Here is a 20,941-nt window from a genome sequence, read left to right on the forward strand (position 1 = left end):
CCTTCCAACCCATAAAAAACTTAAAATGGCCAGAATATGCCTAAAGTAAAGCCATTCCTTTCAAAATGAAGTCAATTTTAAGAGGACGTAATTCTTTTCGATGTGCTAATGTTTCTACACTATTTATTGAAATTATTAAGATTGCTCATGGGTGACACTGTAGAATTAAAAGTAGAAACTTGATATATTCACAATAAAAGGAATGACTCATTCATCTAGAAAAGTGTCCTTGGTGAGACTATAATATAAACTCATCAGAACACGGGTTATTATATGACTTAATATTCGTCTAGCAGTTAACCTCATACACAGTAGAAGCTGAGTAATTACTTGTGATTATTTGTTGTTAAGCTCTGTCACCGTCCTTCATACTTGATCATCCTGTCCATGCCCATCCACTGTGTCTATGCTTCCCGGGTCACAGGTATTCTACGAAAAGCCACTGTGGCTTGATGGTGCAAAATTATTCCAGACCCTACCGCCCAAATCTCAGCATCAGAAGCATTCCGAGTCGGAAACTCAAAGCAAATGATGACTCACTTAGGCCTCCGGGAAACCACACAACTGTGGGGCCCGGCTGCTAGCAACCAATTCTTGGGAAGGTATAACTGAGCAGGCCTTCTCTCTCAAAGTATAGCGGACAATGATTCCCATGTCTTACCTAGGCCCTCCAGGCTCTCAAGAAGACTATGAGCCTGGCTGATGGTCAAAATATATAAACCTGTTCACCGTAGCAACACAGAACCTCTGCATTCTAGCTTCTTAGTGAAGAACACAACTTAGCCTACCATCTAATTCCTCTCAGACTGCCAGTTTCTAGAAAAAACAACTAAGGACTCCACAATTTACATTAGCTACTGCCCCTTCCAACCCACCTCCTATTATTCACTTTAGGGCACCCTGTTACTTCCTTTAAAGCACCTCTCTTCCCGACTAGACCATGAAATCTTTTAAGGTAAGGGTCCCATCTGTTTTGTACACCATTTAGTATCCAATGCCAGGGACACAATGAGAACTAATATATGTCTGGAATGAATGAATAAGAGAATTCTGGAAGGATCTATAGTCTCCATCTCATGACTCTACACTTAGGTCAGGGCAAACCAAAGCATATACCTCAACTACTTTAATCTGTCTTTCCACACCAACTCCTTATAGCAATATTCATACTTTAATAAGCTATGGATTTACTTGGGAGGATAGCAAAAGAAATAACTTGTTATTCTATCTGTTACAAGGACATTATTTTATCTGTTTAAATACAAAATATAACACCTCCTTAGCACACGCCATACTGTTGTTGGTAAATATGCTCCCTCTTCTTCCGTCTGTCCTGTATATGGGGTAGTCTGATCTGCCCTACTTAGCTTGGGCTTGACTATATGACTTGCTTAGGCAAGTCATAAATAAAATAAATAAAATGTGAGTGAATGTAACATCTGCCACAAGCAAAAAGAAGTTCTAAGAGACCTGAAGTGTCTGTTAACCCTCCTGTACATCCACCATTGGCCGTGGAAACTGTATGTCCCAGATCGGAGCTGCCCCATCAATTTGGGTCTCAGGGTAAGAAGGAGGAAGTCTGCACTCATAGCCCACCACAGCCTGGAGCAGAGCTACAGCGGACCAACAACCTCACGTAACGTGAGCAAAAGATTCACGTCTGTTCACAAGCCACTGAGACGTGGGGTTGTTATTGCATTAAAAGCTAATATAATACCTTACACTCTTTAACAGTCCTCAATGGAGAAATATTTTTCATAAGTCAGTATCATTCTTTTATCCATCAAATATTACACAGAGGGTCTACTATGGATGAAGCACTGTGCACTGGTGATACGATGGTGAACAACATCGACACAATTCCTGCCCTAAGGGAGCTGACCATCTAGCTGAGGAGGGAAATCTTAACCAAAAAGTACGTAAATTATGAACAGTGATATGTGTCACGAAGGAACCAGAGAACTAACATATATGTAGTGCCAAATTGTTAAGTATTAATTATTGGCCATGTCACTGGGGCATGAGAAAAAGCTTCTACTCGGCCACTAGTTGGCACATCCCTTTGTTATTCTGAATTTGGGAACTCATCAGATTTTTCTTTGGCTTCTAGGAAGCCTGAAGCCACTGTGGGACTTTACCAACCACACAGAATGATGTGGTGTGAGTGACCCCGTGCCAGTCTCGCCCTGGGCTTTGTTATTTTCCTGTCCTCACCTTGCCTGCATATCTGGTTCTAGTGACTCTTTTTTGTGCATTTGTGTTTCATACATTTTGGGAAAATGACTCAAACTCTTCATGATCTATAGTGAGAGTTTATTTATTTACTTATTTATTTAATGTTTATTTATTTTTGAGGAAGAGAGAGAGAAAGAGCATGAGTAGGGAAGGGGCAGAGAGAGAGGGACACACAGAATCTAAAGCAGGCTCCAGGCTTTGAGCTGTCAGCACACAGCCTGATGCGGGGCTCGAACTCACGAACCAGGAGATCATGACCTGAGCTGAAGTGGGACATTTCACCGACTGAGCCACCCAGGCGCCCCAGAAATAAGATATTTTTAAGCTTCATTTTCTTTCCCCAGCAGCACACCTGAGCCCCCGGCCAATGGTCTAATTCAAAGGGTCCTAATCAGACGGTAAAGGGCACACAGGGCTGACCTGTTCTCCTCCGGGATATGGAGAGACATGAACTGCAGAGGATCCAAACACTGCACCAGCCAGCCTTGGCGCTCACTTATTCGAGACACATCTACCTTCAGGAACTGGTTGGGCATTCTGCTCCACAGGACGTGGGACAGAAACTGCACGTGGAGACGCGGGGGACACTGTGGCACAGGGTTTTTGTGCTCACTCTTGAATAATCCCGCGGAGAGAGGCATCACATTCTAGGGAGCAGAAAAAGAACTAATTTGTAACAATCCGTGGGGTTAATAAAGTAATGACCACAGTTCTGCACAGGAAAGAGATCCTGGAAGCGAGATACCCTCTGTGTCCTACAACGTTAATACAAGAAATAACAGAACTTGGGATGAATGGCTCCTGAAAGGTCAAGAGGCGAAAACATCCTGAGAGAACATACCTAAAACTTCAGGGCTGGCAAACAGGCTTGGGGAGCTAGATTTCTTTCGCAAACACTCCCTGGTACGCCGAGAATGCAGCTACAACCAAGTAGAACCACGTAATCTGCGTATTTTTTTTTTACCAAGCTGGGCCCTCGCCAAATCCGGCAAGCCTGCGGCTGTCTGCGGTTCCAAACTCCAGGAAGAGTTGCACGCACTTGGCTCTCTCTCCTGGCCTGTCCTCTGTCGCCCACCTTATCCTTCAAGTGCTCACTCACTGGCTCCCTCACTCACAAGTCAGGTTCATCAGGTTTCAGCAGCCAGTTCTACACCGGAGACAGCTCAACAGACAAACAGCACCATCACACAAGACAACAGAGCTCATCAGACATTAACACAATCTAATTGTTCTTCACCCTGCTCCAGCTTCAGCATGGATCACCTTCAGTCTTCCTAGTGCCTTCAGTCTGGTCTCAGGGCAACACAGGCCTCTACTTGGCCGAAGCTTATTCATTCACTCATGACCCTGACACCCCCTCCGCCTGCCCGTTATGGGCCATATGGAAACAACGCTCTCACCTCTCCCATTACCTTCAGTGTCTCCCTCTCCCATAAAGTCTTGTCTACTGCGTACTTTCAGACTATCTCATCCTCCAGCTACCTTCCTATTCTCTTCTGATAACGGAGAGGGCGGGGAGGAAAGCCAGATACTGCTTTGGGCCCTGAGTGAACAAAACACACAAAACCCCTCCTCTCATCCAGCTTCCATTTTTTTTTTTTAACTGGAAACATAAAATAGACAAAGTCAAAAAGCAAATTAAATAGCATATGACAAAAGAGGTCATGGTGGGGACCCAGGATAGAGGAAGCAGAATGCAGGGCAGCAATAATAAGGAGGATCATAATGGGTATGGCTGAGAAGGTGACGTCCCTTCCATGCAGAAGGGACAGTCAATGCAAAGGACCCAAGGAGGAAGTCTGCCTGGCAAGTCTGAGGAAGAGCTGGAGGCCAGATCGATCGATCAGTCGATCTTTCTGTCTATATATTTATTCATCCAAATTTGCTGTCTTTCTCTAATTTTCAACCTTGAATTCACTATAGTATAGCTTCGTCCATCATTTTGCCCAAATTCTTCTGGCAAGGTCAGAAGCCCTCCTAAGCAACAGGAGTCATGGATTCCTTTCATCCATATTATGTTTGCCTTTCTGTGGCTGCTGAGCATCTCCTTTTACAAAGGTAGACATTTAGCTCACACAGTTTAAGGAGCATGTCCAAAGTCACCGAGCCAGCACCGTAAAACCTCCCACCGCACTCCACCCCGACGTGCACCTGGCATCTCAACTTGTACAACAGCAAAATTCAATTCAGTTCCTTTTCCTGAATTTCAACAAGCTCTTCCGCTTGTTGTCTTAGCATCCCTTAGTTTGTCCAAACTCAAAAAATTAATTTAATCCTTGATTCTTCATTCTCCTTGAGTACCTGAATCCAATTCATCAACGAATACTATCTGTCCAATTCACTGTCAAATTCTATTCATTTCTCCTCTAAAACATCTTCTCATTTACCCCTCTCTCTCTCTCCAACATGACTTCTCAGGCTCTCATCATCTCCCATGCGGATGGCATCAAATCATCAATAACTCAGCATTACTGCCTCTTCTCATTCTTGTGAGAACAGATACTTCTCCACATTGCCACCTCCACATTACTGCCAGTGTATTTTTCCAAAACAGGTTTGCTTATGCTCAGTCCCCAGCTTCGAGTTTCCAATGGGATCAACACTGCCTATACAGTAGGTACCAACCTCTTAGAGAGGCACTCAAGGCCTTTCCAGGTTGGCTTCAGTCTACCTTCTATCAATGTTAATCTCCAGCCACATCCTGGAAGTCACCTTTTGTTACAGCCATATTGAATTCTTTAACCTTCAGCACTTTGACTCAAGTATTTTTGCTTTCTCTTGCCCTTCCTCGGCCTAGGATGTCCTCTCCTACTAAGTGTATTCTGAGATCTCTTATTCAACAGTTATGAGTCAACCTAAATGTCTCCTCTTCTCTTTGCTTTACCCGATCCATCCCCCTCCAACCTCCACCTTGTTCCTTCATTTGTTCCTGGAGTATTCTATATGTGCACTATTCTAGCACTTACCACAATGTACCAGTTTCGTGTCGTTAAGCCCATTTACTAGCTCACCTGGGAGTTCCAGATAATCAAGTGGTATGTTATTTGGCATTTTTGTTCCATATAAGCCTAGTTTCATTGAGTAATATATTTTTGATGACCACAGAGAAAGCCTTTTTTGTTCTTCTTCTTACAGAATATTTAATAAGTAATTTAAATTGTGGCACAAACCCTTTCTAATAAATTAACATGGCCCTAGCCACCTGAAGGAAATTATAGAACTTTCAAGCATGGCTTACCTTTTTTTAAAAGAGTCACTTCTGTCACTAACATTGCTGCTAAAAAAAAATACTGAATTTATTTAAGGAGAAGTAGCTGCTATTGCCTAAGAGGAAGACCCCAAACAGAATACCAGCAATGAATCTTTCTTACCTTGATTCTTCCCAGCTCAAACTGGAAAACATTGGGACTTGTAGCTTGGGCAAAAGCTGCAGGAAATAACTTTGTACTTGGCTCCACCTTAGATAAAGAAATGAATTTGGAAGTATTAGTCAAAGAAGGAACACCAAGAAAAAAATATTTTCTTTATAATGACCAAGGAACACTTGACAGAAGGGGCCCAGACACTTTTGTGTTCTTTCAGATGGATCTCCTCTTTCAACAAATATTCAGGGTATTTCATTTCATTATTATGCGAACATTTTTGGAGGCCTGTACTGTTTCCCCCGAAGGGCAATGTTATTATTCAAAGAGAACTGAAAAGGCCCAATTAGGCTCATTTCGGGTTTCATTTTTGTCTATTTTCGAAGGTACTTTTCGATCTTCTAGAATGTGCTTTTTGTGCATGGGGACAAAACGCTTTCTTCCCAGAAGCACGCCACCATCCCTGCCCACGGACCTGGTAGTAGGTGCTCAGCTCCTTGCCGTTGGCGGTGAACGTGAGAAGCCCACTGGCAGCATCCACCACGCACCCGATCTCCAGGCCATTATTGTTGCGTCCTTGCCCTGGGCTCATGCTCTCGCCCGCGCACACCATATAGCAGTTGCTGCGTTTGATGCTGGATTTCAAAAAAAAAAAACAAAAAAAAAACACAAAAAACAAAAAACAAAACACATTTTTATATTTGTACGACCACAGGTACAATAGAAAGTCTTGCAAACTAAACCTAAATTATGCTGTGCAAGCAACAAGCTCATGCTGTAATGGGAGAGGTGCACAATGGGCCGATTCCGTGATTCGGAGCAAAAACTCCACTGACGTCGTGGATATATTCTGAATCCGGTCTTACACGTTTCTAAATTTTGTACCTAATGGAGACAGGTCAACAAGTCGGAAACAAGTAAAAACTGACCTGCGCCTTCCCCTCCAAAAACTCAAACCAAACTGGACCTTGTTCTGAGGTTCAAAAAAGTTTAACTAATAATCATCCAAATTTGCAATTTTCATTCTCCTCATTCTCATGTTTTTTTTTTTTTTTAATCACTTGTTCTGAGATGAGAAGCAGTCATTTCTGAACACTGTCAAAGTCCTTAGGCAAATTCTACCTGAGCCATCAGTGATTCAACATATTTAAAATTTGGCTAACATTATGCCCCTTTGTGGACAATTCCTGGTGATCTGTTATGAGAGAAAGAATTAGCTAGAATATGCATAACATCACTGACGTTAACAACAAACCCCCACCTGAGTTTCACCCCCACCGAAACCTTTCCCAGAGATGGTAATAAACCTAAAGTGACTTGAGTTTTGCCTCCTTCCCTTTCTCTGCCACAGCAGAGTGAAAATGTTAATGAAACTAGCAAAAAAAAAAAAAAAAAAAAGTCAAAGGCAGGCAAGTAGGAAGAAAAGAAAAAGAAGGCTGAGATAAAAATCAGTTTTGGAATAATCAGGTTGGCTGTGTTCCTTTGCACTCCTTACAAAACATTCAACAACCCTTCCCTGCCCTCTATTTCTTACACTAAGATCATCTATCCAGGTATCCCGTCCCTCTGTTGGGTTATTTCCTTGTACCGTTGCCATCTTTGAAAATCAAATGTGTCCTTCAAGAATGTTCCCAGAGCCAGGTGGGTATGGGGCTCCCGTACTGTTGTAAAGAAAGCACTCTTTCCTGGACATTCTGGCTTGGCCCATGGTCTCAAGGGCTAAGTTCCACAGTTTTAAGTGTTACAACCCGAAGGCAGGAGAGTGAGCTTCTGGTCACCAAAAATGATGATGCAGGTATATAAGAAAAGCAACATTATGGCGGACTCCCTCTATGACACCTGTCACAGCAGATCGGAGAGGATGCATGGGCACAAAAGACAGATGCAGGGGCGCCTGGGTGGCGCAGTCGGTTAAGCGTCCGACTTCAGCCAGGTCACGATCTCGCGGTCCGTGAGTTCGAGCCCCGCGTCAGGCTCTGGGCGGATGGCTCGGAGCCTGGAGCCTGTTTCCGATTCTGTGTCTCCCTCTCTCTCTGCCCATCCCCCGTTCATACTCTGTCTCTCTCTGTTCCAAAAATAAATAAACGTTGAAAAAAAAAAAAAAAGACAGATGCAAATGGCCAGATCTTCTCTTGTCTTATTCCACAAGGAAGATAGCCTTCTTCACTTTTTTGAAGGTTTGGTTTGAGTTTGGTTTGTTTTACAAATGAAAAGAAGATGGCACAGAAAGTGTAACTGACTTACCCAAAGCCACACAGCGAGTCAATGGCAAAGCTGAGGAAAGAACCCACTTCTCCTCAGTCTGAGTTAAAATGCGTCCCCCTGGTCTAAACTACTAGCCCACACTGTCTCCACAGTTTTCTCCCCACCGCATAAACCGTTCCCAAAGATACATTTCAGACCATAAAAGCCTCACATCCACCCATCTCTAATCCCTCAAACAAAGGCTTAGTACGGGCAACCCAAGCTGTCAGTCACATACGAGGTCACCTGAAGGAATGTAGACTATTACCCACAAAGGATGCACTGCTCTTACTTTATAATGTTTTCCACTTTTAATGTATTCAGATTCCTTACTGGCTTGTATGCATAACAAAACGGACACTGACATGAATGGTTTCATGATATTGTTCCTATAAATACAACATGATCCTGGACAGGAAATCCAAGGGGGGAAAAACCCCAAAAAAACACCTAGGTTTATCAACATGTTTATCAGATGTCATTCACATAGAAAAAAAAATTGAGAAAAACCGACCTTTCATGTACTTTTCCCTTTTCATCTCCTAGAGTAACGGTTACTGTACGAACTCTGTCCAAGTCAAAGCCTGTATCATACTGATGGAAATCTGATGTAATCCAGCCCACCCAGACGTTAGCAGGTTCTTGGCCGGGAAAGATTCTCACTGAGTAATAGTACTGTCAAGACAGCAAAAGCAAATGTTTGCAAAGTTAAAAAGAAACAAAACTTTTGATACGCAATGCCTTTGAATTGCCTGACTGCATTTCTTTGTTTAAAATCATTCGGCCTAATTAAAATGTAACAAGAACAAAGAGGGGACACTGGAAGAAGAGAAGTCTTAAAGCAGAGATAATGGAAAGGAAATCAGAAATAATGGGAAGAAGAGAAACGACCTTGTCAGAGCAAACACACTAAATAATTTGAGGTCTTTTATACTCCTAAAATATGGGTACAACTGTATGTGCACATACATAGCATATTTATGTAATAAAATCACCAATCCATTCAGGCAGATAAACTTCAAATTCTGGAAACTTATACAAGCACACTAATTTATGCTAGTGTTTTATACCTGTCATCCACCTTTTTGAATATGCTTTGCCTTTCCTATCAATAATACTTTGACACCTTAAAATCACTTTGAGGGGCGCCCGTGTAGCTCAGTTGATTAAGCATCCAACTCTTGATTTCGGCTCAGGTCATGATCTCACGATTCAGAAGACTGAGCCCCAGGTCGGGCTCTGTGCTGAAAGTGCGGAACATGCTTGGGATTCTCTCTCTTCCTCGCTCTCCTCCCCTCCCCCCAAATCTCTCTCTCTTTCTCTCTATCAAAATAAATATTTAAAAAAATCACTTTGAAATAGCTCAGATCTAATATGTAAAAATCTAGCTCAAACATGGTGGCACTCTACAAGGGATGTAATTATACATTTTTTTCCTATTTGGTGTTTTACGAAAAGTTGTTTTGAAAAATTTGTTTTTTGAAGCATTGTTTATTTATTTATTTTTAAAGTTTTATTTATTTATTTGAGAGAGACTGCACGCACACGCATGCGAGTGGGGGAGGGGCACAGAATGAGAGGAAGGGAGAATCCCAACCAGGCTCTGCACTATCAGCACAGAGCTGGACACAGGGCTCAAACTCATGAACTGCAATATGATGACCTGAGCCAAAGTCAGACACTTAACTGAACAAACCACCCAGGTTCCCCTATTTTCTTTTAATTTTTAAATTTTTATTTAGTAAGTAGGCTCTACACCTAACATGGGGCTTGAACTCACCACCCTGAGACCAAGAGTGGCATGCTCCATCTACCGAGTCAGCCAGGCACCCCGGTTTAAACATGAATTGGCAGAGAGCAAAACATGACCTCCAACAAAGTATGATAAATGATCTTCCTTTAGACATATCACTAAGATGAAGGAAATTATATGCACTTGGAAGAATTAAGTGGAAATTAAAATTTTCCCAGGAAACATGATAGCAAAATCATGATTAAGCATGTCATAAAGTTATTTTGCCTAAAACACTTCTCTTACCACATAATACACCTCAGAATATACCTGTATTTTCTTCAACTTTCAGTCCCCAAAATAGAAGCAAAGATTTATTTTAAAATAAGTCGGCTACAGAGGATGAATGAAAAGGAACTCTTTGACATGAAACACACGATAACTGAGAAATAAGTGACAAAAGCTTCAACCTCATACCGTGGACGTTTGCATCAAGTAGTCATAATCATCCCGATCATCTGCAAGGACATCTTCCGTGAGCCTTGCAGAATGGCTCGTGCTATAATCTGGCTTTGTTCTTCTAAGCAAAAACCTGAAATATAGTACAGGACTGGGGATCAGCAACATTAAAAATCTCTGCCTACTTAAAACATGTGCATATCATCAATTTAGTAGAGTGGTTCACAACCAGGGCTATTTTTGTTCCCTAAACTATGCCTTTATCTCCCAGCTGGAGATACTTTTAGTTGGCACATTGGGGGTGGGGGGTGGGGGTGGGGGTGTGCCACTGGCATTTAGGGGGTGGAGGCCAGGGATGCGACTAAATATCCTTCAATTAACATGGCAGACTCTCACAACAAATAATTATCTGAACTACAGTGTCAATCACGCTGATCTGGAGAAATTAAGATTTAGTGCAAAAAAGGATGCTAAAATAACTTGCCTTGTGTCTATAAAAAATACTATTTAGAAAGAATACTTCAAGTTTCAACCAAGAACGTAAATATAAACATCTTAAAAACATCTTTGGAGAAAATACTTGTAAATTATATACAAGGGGTTAATATCCAGAGTATATAAAGAAATCCTACAACTCAAAAACAAAGAAGCAAATAACCCAATAAAAAAAAAAATGGGCAAAGAACCTGAAAAGACGTTTCTCCAAAGATGATATACAAGTGGCCTAGAAGTATATGAGAAGATGTTCAAGATCACTGAACATCAGGAAAATGCAAATCAAAACCACAAGAAGACACTAATTCACAGCCATTAGGAGGGCCATCAACAAAAAGACAGAAAGTAACAAGTGTTGACGAGAATGTGGAGAAATTGAACCCTCGTGCAGCGTTGGTGGCAATGTAAAATGGCACAGCTGCTGTGGGAAACAGCATGAAGGTTCCTCACAAACTTAAACACAGAGCTAGCAGCAACCACACTTCTGGGTATGTATCAAAAGTAATTTAAAGCAGGGCCTCAAAAATACATGTGCACACGCAGTTCACATGGGCACTATTCACAATAGCTACGAGGAAGAATCAACCCCAATATCCATCAACGGACAGATGGATAAGCAAAATATGTACATACAGAGTGGGGTATTACTCAGCCTTACAAAGGAAGGAAATTCTGGCACGTGCAGTGACATGGTGAACCTTGAGGATATTAGGCTGAGTTAAGCCAATCCCACACAGAAGAGAAAAACACAGTATGAATCCACATTTATAAAGTGGTCAAATTCATAGAAATAAAAAGGAGAATGGGGATTACAAGAGGCTAGGGGGAGGTGGAAAAGGAAGAGTTGTCTAATGGGTACAGAGTTTCAATTTTGCAAGCTGAGAAAGTTCTGAAGACCTGTTTCATGACTATGTGAACATGCTTAACACTATGCAACCATACACTTAAAAAATGGTTTAAATGGTAGATTTTGTTAGGTGTTTCTCACCACGATACAAAAAGTGCCTTAAATAAGTAACTTCTGGGATAGATTATGTCTGTGGTAACAAATTCGATGACAAACAGGTTGCGTTCCTGTCGCCTGTCCAATCCTTTATGCGTAAAGGAGAAGGAGAGGGAAGGACAAATGGACCCTGGGAAATCCCTCGCTCTGTACCCCTCCCCACAAAATAACTGCATATTTGAAATTATGTTCCACGTATCAATGACCTTTGTTTCAGACGAGAGGGCTTTTCCTGAGCATAGTCTTTGTGGTTATTAAACTCTGGTTTTGTGGCTTCCTTGTCTTTGTCAACACGGTCTGGCACCAGATGGCCATGAGCTGTCTTCATTAGAACCTCAAAGTCAGAATCTGCATCGTAATCCTCCAGATCATTCTTGGGCCCAAAGAGGCCGGCGCCTGGGAGCCCGCCTGTCACCGTCTTGGAGAAAACCTCAGCACACTCGATTGGCATGCTCAGGCGATAGAACATGATGTCGGCAGTGCTGTTCTGAGCGCCAAAGGACTTCTGGGTGACTTTTAAACACGGAGAACTGTCGATGGTGCCGTCTATTCTGGTCACCTAGCGAATGAAGAAGTGATAGCTCAAATTCAAATCAACACAGTCAACCTCCTGATGCTAAAGATTGCTAACACACATCACATCTTTAAAACCCCAAACACGGCCCACACTTGGCATAATTTTGTAAATGACGAGATTAAACACAGGGAGTACTGTGTTCCAGATAGACTCATAGCTCTGCCTTTTTTTCTTTTTAACTCAATTTAGTTAACATGTAGTGGAATAATGATTTCAGGAATAGAATTCAGTGATTCATCACTTACACATGACACCCACTGCTCATCCCAGCAAATGCCCTCCTTAATGCCCATCACCTATTTAGCCCGTCCCCCCACCACTGCCCCTCCAACAGCCCTCAGTCTGTTCTCTTTATTTAAGAGTCTCTTATGGTTTGGAGTGCTTGGGTGGCTTAGTCGGTTAAGCATCCGACTTTGGCTCAGGTCATGATCTCGTGGCTTGTGGGTTTGAGCCCCGAGTCAGGCTCTGTGCTCAGAGGTCAGAACCTGGAGCCTGCTTTGGATTCTGTGTCTCTGTCTCTCTCTGCTCCTCCCTCATTCATGCGCTCACTCACTCTCTCTCTCTCTCTCTCTGCTCAAAAATAAATATTAAAACAAAAAATTTTTCATAAAAAAGAGTCTCTATGGTTTGCCTCCCTCTCCGTTTTTATATTATTTTTCCTTCCCTTCCCCCATGTTCATCTGTTGTTTCTAACTCAAAAGATAGTTTGGAAAATTCATGTTAAAATTACATTCATTCAGACTGAGCCTGGTGTTGCTTATATAAAAACAGAATTAATTATTGTTAATCAGTCTAATCAGGTGCTCATAAAGTACCTATAATCAGAGCCTCATGCTGCGCTCAGACTCCATTACTGTGTAACACAGTAGGGCCACCTTTCTAAGTAAGTGGCAATAATTGTCCAAGTGGGAATTCCCAAGTGTAAAGACATTCCACCCCTGGCTTTTGGCAACGGTATGAATTTTAAAGAAAAAGCAAACCTCGATATGCTCATGGTTTGAAGGGACCTGGAGAAACTGAGGAAGCCTCTTGCTTAGCCACATGGTAATATCCCTGTTTGTGTTCACAGCAAACGGTTCGTAACCCTCTTGTAAGCCACAGATGGTGAAATATTTCAAGGTGCTGACATCCTTTCCAAAGTTCATCCTGCCCACCTGAGCCACTCCAAGGCTACAGACAGGAATGAATCCTGGGAAGAAAAGAAAAAAACAAAATGTTCCGTATCATTGGTATAAGAGCCTGTCTGTTTGGAATTTCCAAAAGCACCGCTCTGGAACTCTCATCTCTGAGAGAGTCGTCCGCATAAAGTAAAACAGTAGTTCGAGAGAGAGACCACTGTTATTAAGTATTACATGTAAGGGTCAAAAGACCAGTGTTTGCTCATGGTTCACTGAACGTGGCCCCTAGATAAGGCTCTTCTTTTACCCTGGACTCCTGTGAAGAAGGTTAGGTGCTCAGCAGCCCCTCGTCCTCCAGGGATCTTAGGGTGTACAGCAATGGAAGGATGTCGCCATCACACGGCCTCTTAGCTCAGGAGTGCACGGGACTCTCTCAGAAGGAAGGTGAGAAGGAGGGAAACGCCCAAGTGGGTTTGTCCTTCGATCTAGCACAAGCACTTGAAAACGTGCAACTACCAAACACAGCCTAAGCCACAGATTTCTTTGCATATAACTCAAGGGAAAAAGGATTGGAAGCAACAAATTAAAAAAATTTTTTTTGATATTTATTTTTGAGAGAGAGAGAGAGAGAGAGAGAGAGAGAGAGAGAGAGAGAGACAGTGGGGGAGGGGCAGAGAGAGAGGGAGACACAGAATCTGAAGCAGGCTCCAGGCTCCAAGCTATCAGCACAGAGCCCAACACAGGGCTTGAACCCACAAACCGTGAGATCATGACCTGAGCCGTAGTCAGCCTGCACCACCCAGGCACCCCTTAAATCTTTTTTTTTTTTTTTTTTTTTTTTTTAATTTTTTTTTTTTCAATGTTTTTATTTATTTTTGGGACAGAGAGAGACAGAGCATGAACGGGGGATGGGCAGAGAGAGAGGGAGACGCAGAATCGGAAACAGGCTCCAGGCTCCAAGCCATCAGCCCAGAGCCTGACGCGGGGCTCGAACTCAGGGACCGTGAGATCGTGACCTGGCTGAAGTCGGACGCTTAACCGACTGCGCCACCCAGGCGCCCCCCTTAAATCTTTTTTTAATGTTTATTTTTGAGAGTAAGAGAGCATGTGCGTGCGAGCGGGGGCGTGGCAGAGAGAGAGGGAGACAGAATCCAAAGCAGGCTTCAGGCTCTGAGCTGTCAGCACAGAGCCCGACGCTGGGCTCGGACTCATGAACCATGAGATTGTGACCTCGGCTGAAGTCGGACGCTTAACCGACTGAGCCACCCAGGTACCCCTGGGAAGCAACATTTTTAAAGGTTTTCATTTGCTTGTAGCTGCTTTTGATCTATGAAGAAAACTGTGTCCCCCCCTTTTTTTCTGGGGTACACTACACCTAAGCGTAGAAAATAAAAATAAATAAATAAGTAAATAAATTTTCAGATTTAGTTGCTAAAAATCCCACTGAAACTCCTCCATCTGTCCCTTACCCTTTGATGTCACTGCCATTACAGATTAAGCAGGGCAATCCACACCTAACCTAAATAATTAAGACATGAAATTCAAAATGTAAGTTAAAGTAAACAAGAAACGAAATCAAAAGCAACAGCAATAAGCGACGGGGGAAAACAAAAATATTTCATCAGCTAATCTAATGAGTTGCAAGGTTAGTACATCTTCCTGCTACTGAATAAACAGGGGAAAACATATTAACATTGTTAATTGTTTTTTTGAATTCTTTGGAAACAACGGTCGTTAGCAAAGGGCTGTGATGATCATTTTCAGTGTTGGGGGGCTGCTTAGGTACTCTTCCTTTCCTTCTATAGTGTTTTACACAGAAATTCAAGTAGCATAATAAACAAGGTGAGTATTGGAATGGAGACTACAGAGCAGAGGATGTAACTTACAGATCAAAGAAGCAGTGGATCCTACGAATAAGCCAGCAACTGTCTACCATGATGACTTACGCTTCTTCCTCCGTTAAAATTAGTCAATGTAGGGGCCCCTGGGTTGCTCAGATTGCTAAGCATCCATCTTTGGTTCAAGTCATGATCTCCTGACTTGTGAACTCAAGCCCTGCATCAGGTCTGTGCTGACAGCTCAGAGCCTGGAGCCTGCTTGGGGTTCTGTGTCTCCCTCCCTCTCCGCCCCTCCCCCACTCATTCTCTCTCTCTCTCTCTCTCTCTCTCTCTCTCTCTCTCTCTCTGTCTCTCTCCCTCCCTCCCTCCCTCCCTCCCTCCAAAATAAACATTAATTTTTTTAAATTAGTGAATATAAAAGCAATATATAATCCTCAAAATAGCACAAGACAATAAAAATTATATCCTATCATTCATAATGATTTCACGCAGTTTGTATTCATCAATATATACTCAAATAAACAGTTGTATAACAGTGTTACCGGCCAGGAAGCAAGAACACATCCAGCTGTGCTCAAGGAAGCGTGAATGATGAGTTTCTAGTTAAAACTAAAGCCCACAGCTGTGTGTACAGCTGTGACAGCTCTTGAAGTGTCAGTCAAGGGAAATTGTTTTCAATAATAAGGGTCTAGAAAGGAATCAAAGAAAATGACTGCATAAATACAAGAGATCTGAGACAGGTTGAAATACATTTGCACAAACTGGCATATCTAACATCCATTCGACATAAACTGGGGGATACCAAGACAGAAACATCTCCGATTGTAAATACGCGTTTCTTTCTAGCCACATTATATGTAGAAGGAATCCCTACCCTATAAGTGAAGTTATAAATACTCACATAGATCTCTGGGTGTTTGTTATATTAATATCTGAACTTTTCCGCACGTTTGAAATATTTTCATTTATTTTTTTAAGTTCATTTTATTCATTTTGAGACAGAGACAGAGAGAGAGAGAGAGCGAGCGAGCACGAGCAGGGGAGGGGCAGAGAGAGGGAGGGAGAAACCTAAGCAGGCCCTATGCTGTCAGTGGGAAGCCCAATTCGGGACATGATCCCACAAAACGTGAGATGATGACCTGAGCCAAAATCAAGAGCCAGATGCTCAACTGACTGAGCCACCCAGGGGCCCCAGGAAATCTTTTCATTTAAAAAACCAAGTAACTAGGGTTGCACACACAACGATTTATGTCCCAAACTGTTCACTATGGCTACATTTATGATCACAGAAAATATTTTGCACACTAAATATGTTTTTCCATTGATATGTAATACTATTTAGCTTTCGAATCTGGTTTTCAAATGGCCATTATTATGTACAAAAATATTCATAGTACATATTATTTTAAGAAAGAAAGATATAGCATATGATTAGTTTTTAAAGATGGAAAGGCAAGGGGTGCCTGGGTGGCTCACTTGGTTGGGCATCTGATTTCGGCTCAGGTCATGATCTCATGGTTTCCTGGGTTCAAGCCCCATGTTGGACTCTGTGCTGACAGCTCAGAGCCTGGAGCCTGCTTGGGATTCTGTGTCTCCCTCTCTCTCTCTCTCTGCCCCTTCCCCACTCATGCTCTGTCTCTGTCTCTCTCTCAAAAATAATAAACAAACAGTAAAAAATTATTTTAAAAATAGATGGGAAAGCATTAGAAGTTTTTTAATTAAGAGAAGTTATAGAGGGGCACCTGGGTGGCTCAGTCGGTTGGGTGTCCAACTCTTGATCTCGGCTCAGGTCATGATCCCATGGTTCCTGGGATTGAGCCCCATCTTGGGCTCCAGGCTGACAGTGTGGAGCCTGCTTTGGATTCTCTCTCTGCCTCTTTCTCTGCCCCTCTCCCTCCCCCTCTATCAAAATAAATAAACCTTAACAAAATGTTATAAAATGGTGGAATTTTTAACACTCTTTGTTCTTTTTCTGTCTCTCAACAGATTTTCTTCAATGAATATGCATTTTACCATAAAAACAACTGACAGATTTTGTGAAAATCAACTATTCATTTAATAAACTGGAAAACTGGAATATACCTACATCTTCCTCATACAGAAACATGTACAATCGTGTGGGTAGTGTGGATGGTCCAACAACAAGGGCAGCCTGCTAAAGCGCAAAGTCTCAATGCTGGTGAGTGTCCAGTGAGTTACCGGAAATCTTGCCAATAAAATTAAACTGGTCCAAGATTTATGTAGAGCAATTTAGTAATGTGCATTAAGACACTTTCAACCATTCATTTCCTTATCCAATAAATATTTATGAGCAGCTACCATGTTCTAGAAACTGGGGACAATAGCTCACTGACACACAGACATCAGCCCAAAGGTTCTCACAGCCTAATGAGGTGGGAAGACAAGGAAAGACATCATACCTCTCGACCCATCTCTGGAGATGGGGTGCTAAGAGCAGAGGAAAAGGAGAGAGAGAAAATTCAGGAAAGTTTCTTAGAGGAGTTCTCACCTAAGATGGTAGACAGGCCTAGATACTAGGAAATGACTTAGATCACAGTTTCAAGTCTGAGACACCTGCATTAAAATCTTAGTTCCAGCACTTCTCAGCTATTTGCCCTTTGACGGGTTACTTAAATTCTCTAAGCTTTAATCCTTTCTTCTATAACGTCTACCCCATAGATTACAGGTATTTTTTTTTTAAGTTTGTTTATTTTTGAGAGATAGAATGTGAGTGTGGGAGGGGCAGAGAGAGAGGGAGACACAGAATCCGAAGCAGGCTCCAGGCTCTGAGCTGTCAGCACAGAGGTTGACACGGGTCTCAAACTCACAAACCGTGAGTTCACGACCTATGCTGAAGTTGGATGCTTAGGCGACTGAGCCACCAGGCACCCCCCCACCTCCCGTCATAGATTCCAGTTTTAAAAATGAGATCCTCTATGAGCAGTGCTTAAAACATGGATGCTCGGTGAACAAAACTAAATTGGGAAAAAAAGAAAAGGTTAAAGAAACTAAATACTCATAATAAGAGAATGGATAATTTTGATATATACACAAAATTAAGTATGTACAGGATTCATCAAGAGGAAACTGTAGGGAGAGAAGAAAACCAAACGGGGAAATAATAACACGTGGTGATTCCATGTGAAGGGTAAACAGGTGTCCATTGCACTATTCTTGCCCTTTTCTGAAAGGCTATTTCTCAAAATATAAAGTTGGCTAAAAAAAAATCAAAAGCCATATTTGGGGCACCTGGGTGGCTCAGTTGGTTAAGCATCCAACTTCAGTTCAGGTCATGATCTCAGAGTCTGTGGGTTCAAGCCCCCGCATTGGGCTCTGTGCTGACAGCTCCGAGCCTGGATCCTGCTTCGGATTCTGTGTCTCCCTTTTTTTCTGCCCCTCCCCCCTGCTTGTGCGCGCGCGCGTGCGCGCTCTCTCTCTCTCTCTCTCTCTCTCTCTCTCTCTCAAAATTAAATAAACTTAAAAAAAATTTTTTTCAAGCTACGTAAAATGTTTTTATATCTTGGAACAACATATATAATATTAAGTTAAAAAGGTGGCTATGGAAATATATTTTTCCATATCAATGCTTTAAATGGGGAAAAAAATACATGAAAGCCAAATTTCTCTCTGGGTAGTGGGGATATATACAGCTTTTAGCCATTTTTGTTACACTTCTTTGTATTTTCCAAATATTTGACAAGAATTTGTTGCTTTTTAATAAACAGATATAATTTTTCATTAATTTATGGCAGATATAGACTTGTAGATGATAATTTTACTACTTTGCTATCTTAGTCCTCTTTAAAGGAAGGTATTAAGAAAGTATATCCAGAATTAGAAATTTTTTTTCTTTTTAATTTACACGAAGCTGAACTGAATAAAAATTAAATCATACTGTGACTTCTGAAGATGGAGTTTTAGTAACTTCTGTGATAATAAGAACCAATATTTCTATACATTATATGTTTTTACATTAGCATACATACAGCAAAAACAACTAGACGGCAATGACATCAGAGAACAAAGAGTGGAAGAAAACTACAGGTACTTTTTGGTCACGGGACAAAAGGGCCAGAGCTCAGTCACTTCCAGTTGGCCCGTACTTGGCAAAGGGCACCGTAAATCAAGGTGCGGACGATGGACGACGTGGCCATCACACGAGGCTCCCTAGTAGTGACTCGTGTTCCCTGAGTGTTTGTCTGATGTTCATCTCACTGAACACGAACAACCATTTGGTGAGACAGGAATCGTTACCACTTTCTAGACAAGGCAACCCACATTTTAGCTGAAATCACTTGCTCACAACTGGGTGGCCGGAAAGGAAGCCCAGGCCTGCCAGATCCTACGATCCACACTTTAAGCCAGGGCCGTAAATAAGCAGAGAGTAGAGATATTAGGTTTGGTGGGCCAAACTACTCAAACCTCAGTTGAAGTGTAAAAGTGGCCACAGACAGTATATAAATGAATAAGCATGACTGTATTCCAATAAAACTTTATTTACAGAAACAGGTGGCAGGCTGGATCTGGTTCTCAGGCCTTAGTATGCCAACCCCTGCTCTAAGTCACTATTCAACCCTGTCTCCATTTAGTATCAGGTCTTACCATTCAGCAAATAGTTAATGAATACCTGGCATGTGCCAAGATCTGTTCTTGGCTGGAGATATAGCTGTGAGCAGACTGGAAAGAGTCTCTAACCCTCTGGAGCTTACCTTTGTGTAGGCATAACAAGTAAATAGTTATATCTATATCTATAAAGTATACATTTATATAGATATAGATATAACTATGCACACAAACACATATACACACACAAAGTATATAATACAAAGTATATATAACGTATATATGATATGATATGATATAATATAATATAATATATAATATATTATCATACATAATATAATGTCAGGAAATGACAAATGCAATCAAGACTGACTGAATGCTTGCCATAAATTAAACAAGATGGGTTGATAAATGACATCACTCTTAATAACTGCCCATAGCAAAACATGATAATTGAGGTTCAGTTCTTTGTTAGTTTGAAATAAGCTGAACACACAAACATCCCAACACAATAAAACAGACGTCCACGCAGTTACATATGCCAGCACACACTCAGGCAGATGTAAAGTTTGGTCCTACCTTCCTATGTTTTATGTTCCCAATCTTCTATTCCAGTCACCTTAACTGACATCTTGCGAGTAACAAAGCCTCATGATATCTAAGGGAACTTTTCTTCCTGGCCGGGGATCTTAAATTAGTACCCATGAGTCCAACTGGTTTCCTGGGGCTGTGCCAGACCCACCCTAACCATTTGTAAATTTGTTAAAACAGCAGCTACGACGTATGGTTCAACTGTTTCCTCCAACAAAAGACAGATGGCTTCAGCAAATTTTAACTTTCTCCGTTGATGAGCCACCCTGCTCTGGAGCAGAGGGGTGTGTGATGAGTGTGCATGTCCACCAAGGCACTGGCAGTCACAAGGATGTGGGGGTGTGACGCAGGCGTGAAATCTGTGGCGGGGGCTAAAATGAAAGAAGATAAAGCAGATCACAAGCATACCAGCTTGTTGTAAGAACATATGGTTTCAGACTTTGAAATTTCTGGACTACAGATACGGATCCTCATTTATAACCCAACCAAATGGCCAAAACCAGTAAAAATGGCCGACATTACACCAAAATGTAAGTTTGAATTATTTGGTCAGAAGAAAGGATAACACTTAATAGCACCTTAGTATGTGCCAGGTAATATATAAGCACTTTTCCATTTATTATTAAATATTAACCCCATTTTTCAAGATGAGGAACCAAGTAGGACGTTAAAACATTTGTCTCAGGCCCTACAGCGAGTAAAATGGGAAGTGAGAATTTGAATT

The 20,941-nt window shown here is 41.8% G+C and overlaps 1 protein-coding gene across 9 annotated transcripts in view; it reads right to left on the reverse strand.

The window, feature by feature from the left end:
- RYR2 (ryanodine receptor 2) overlaps nt 1–20,941 on the reverse strand; it is a 757,942-nt gene that overhangs the window by 238,819 nt on the left and 498,182 nt on the right. For all 9 annotated transcript variants that reach the window (XM_023240368.2, XM_023240367.2, XM_023240360.2 and 6 more), the window contains 7 exons: nt 13,088–13,296; nt 11,737–12,089; nt 10,051–10,165; nt 8,356–8,516; nt 6,073–6,232; nt 5,607–5,693; nt 2,656–2,882 (listed from right to left, as the gene is read on the reverse strand). In XM_023240368.2, coding sequence (XP_023096136.2) covers nt 2,656–2,882; nt 5,607–5,693; nt 6,073–6,232; nt 8,356–8,516; nt 10,051–10,165; nt 11,737–12,089; nt 13,088–13,296 — 1,312 coding nt within the window. The remainder of the gene's footprint in view (nt 1–2,655; nt 2,883–5,606; nt 5,694–6,072; nt 6,233–8,355; nt 8,517–10,050; nt 10,166–11,736; nt 12,090–13,087; nt 13,297–20,941) is intronic.

Source organism: Felis catus, chromosome D2, assembly GCF_018350175.1.
Source record: "Felis catus isolate Fca126 chromosome D2, F.catus_Fca126_mat1.0, whole genome shotgun sequence".
Classification (NCBI taxonomy): Eukaryota; Metazoa; Chordata; class Mammalia; order Carnivora; family Felidae; genus Felis; species Felis catus.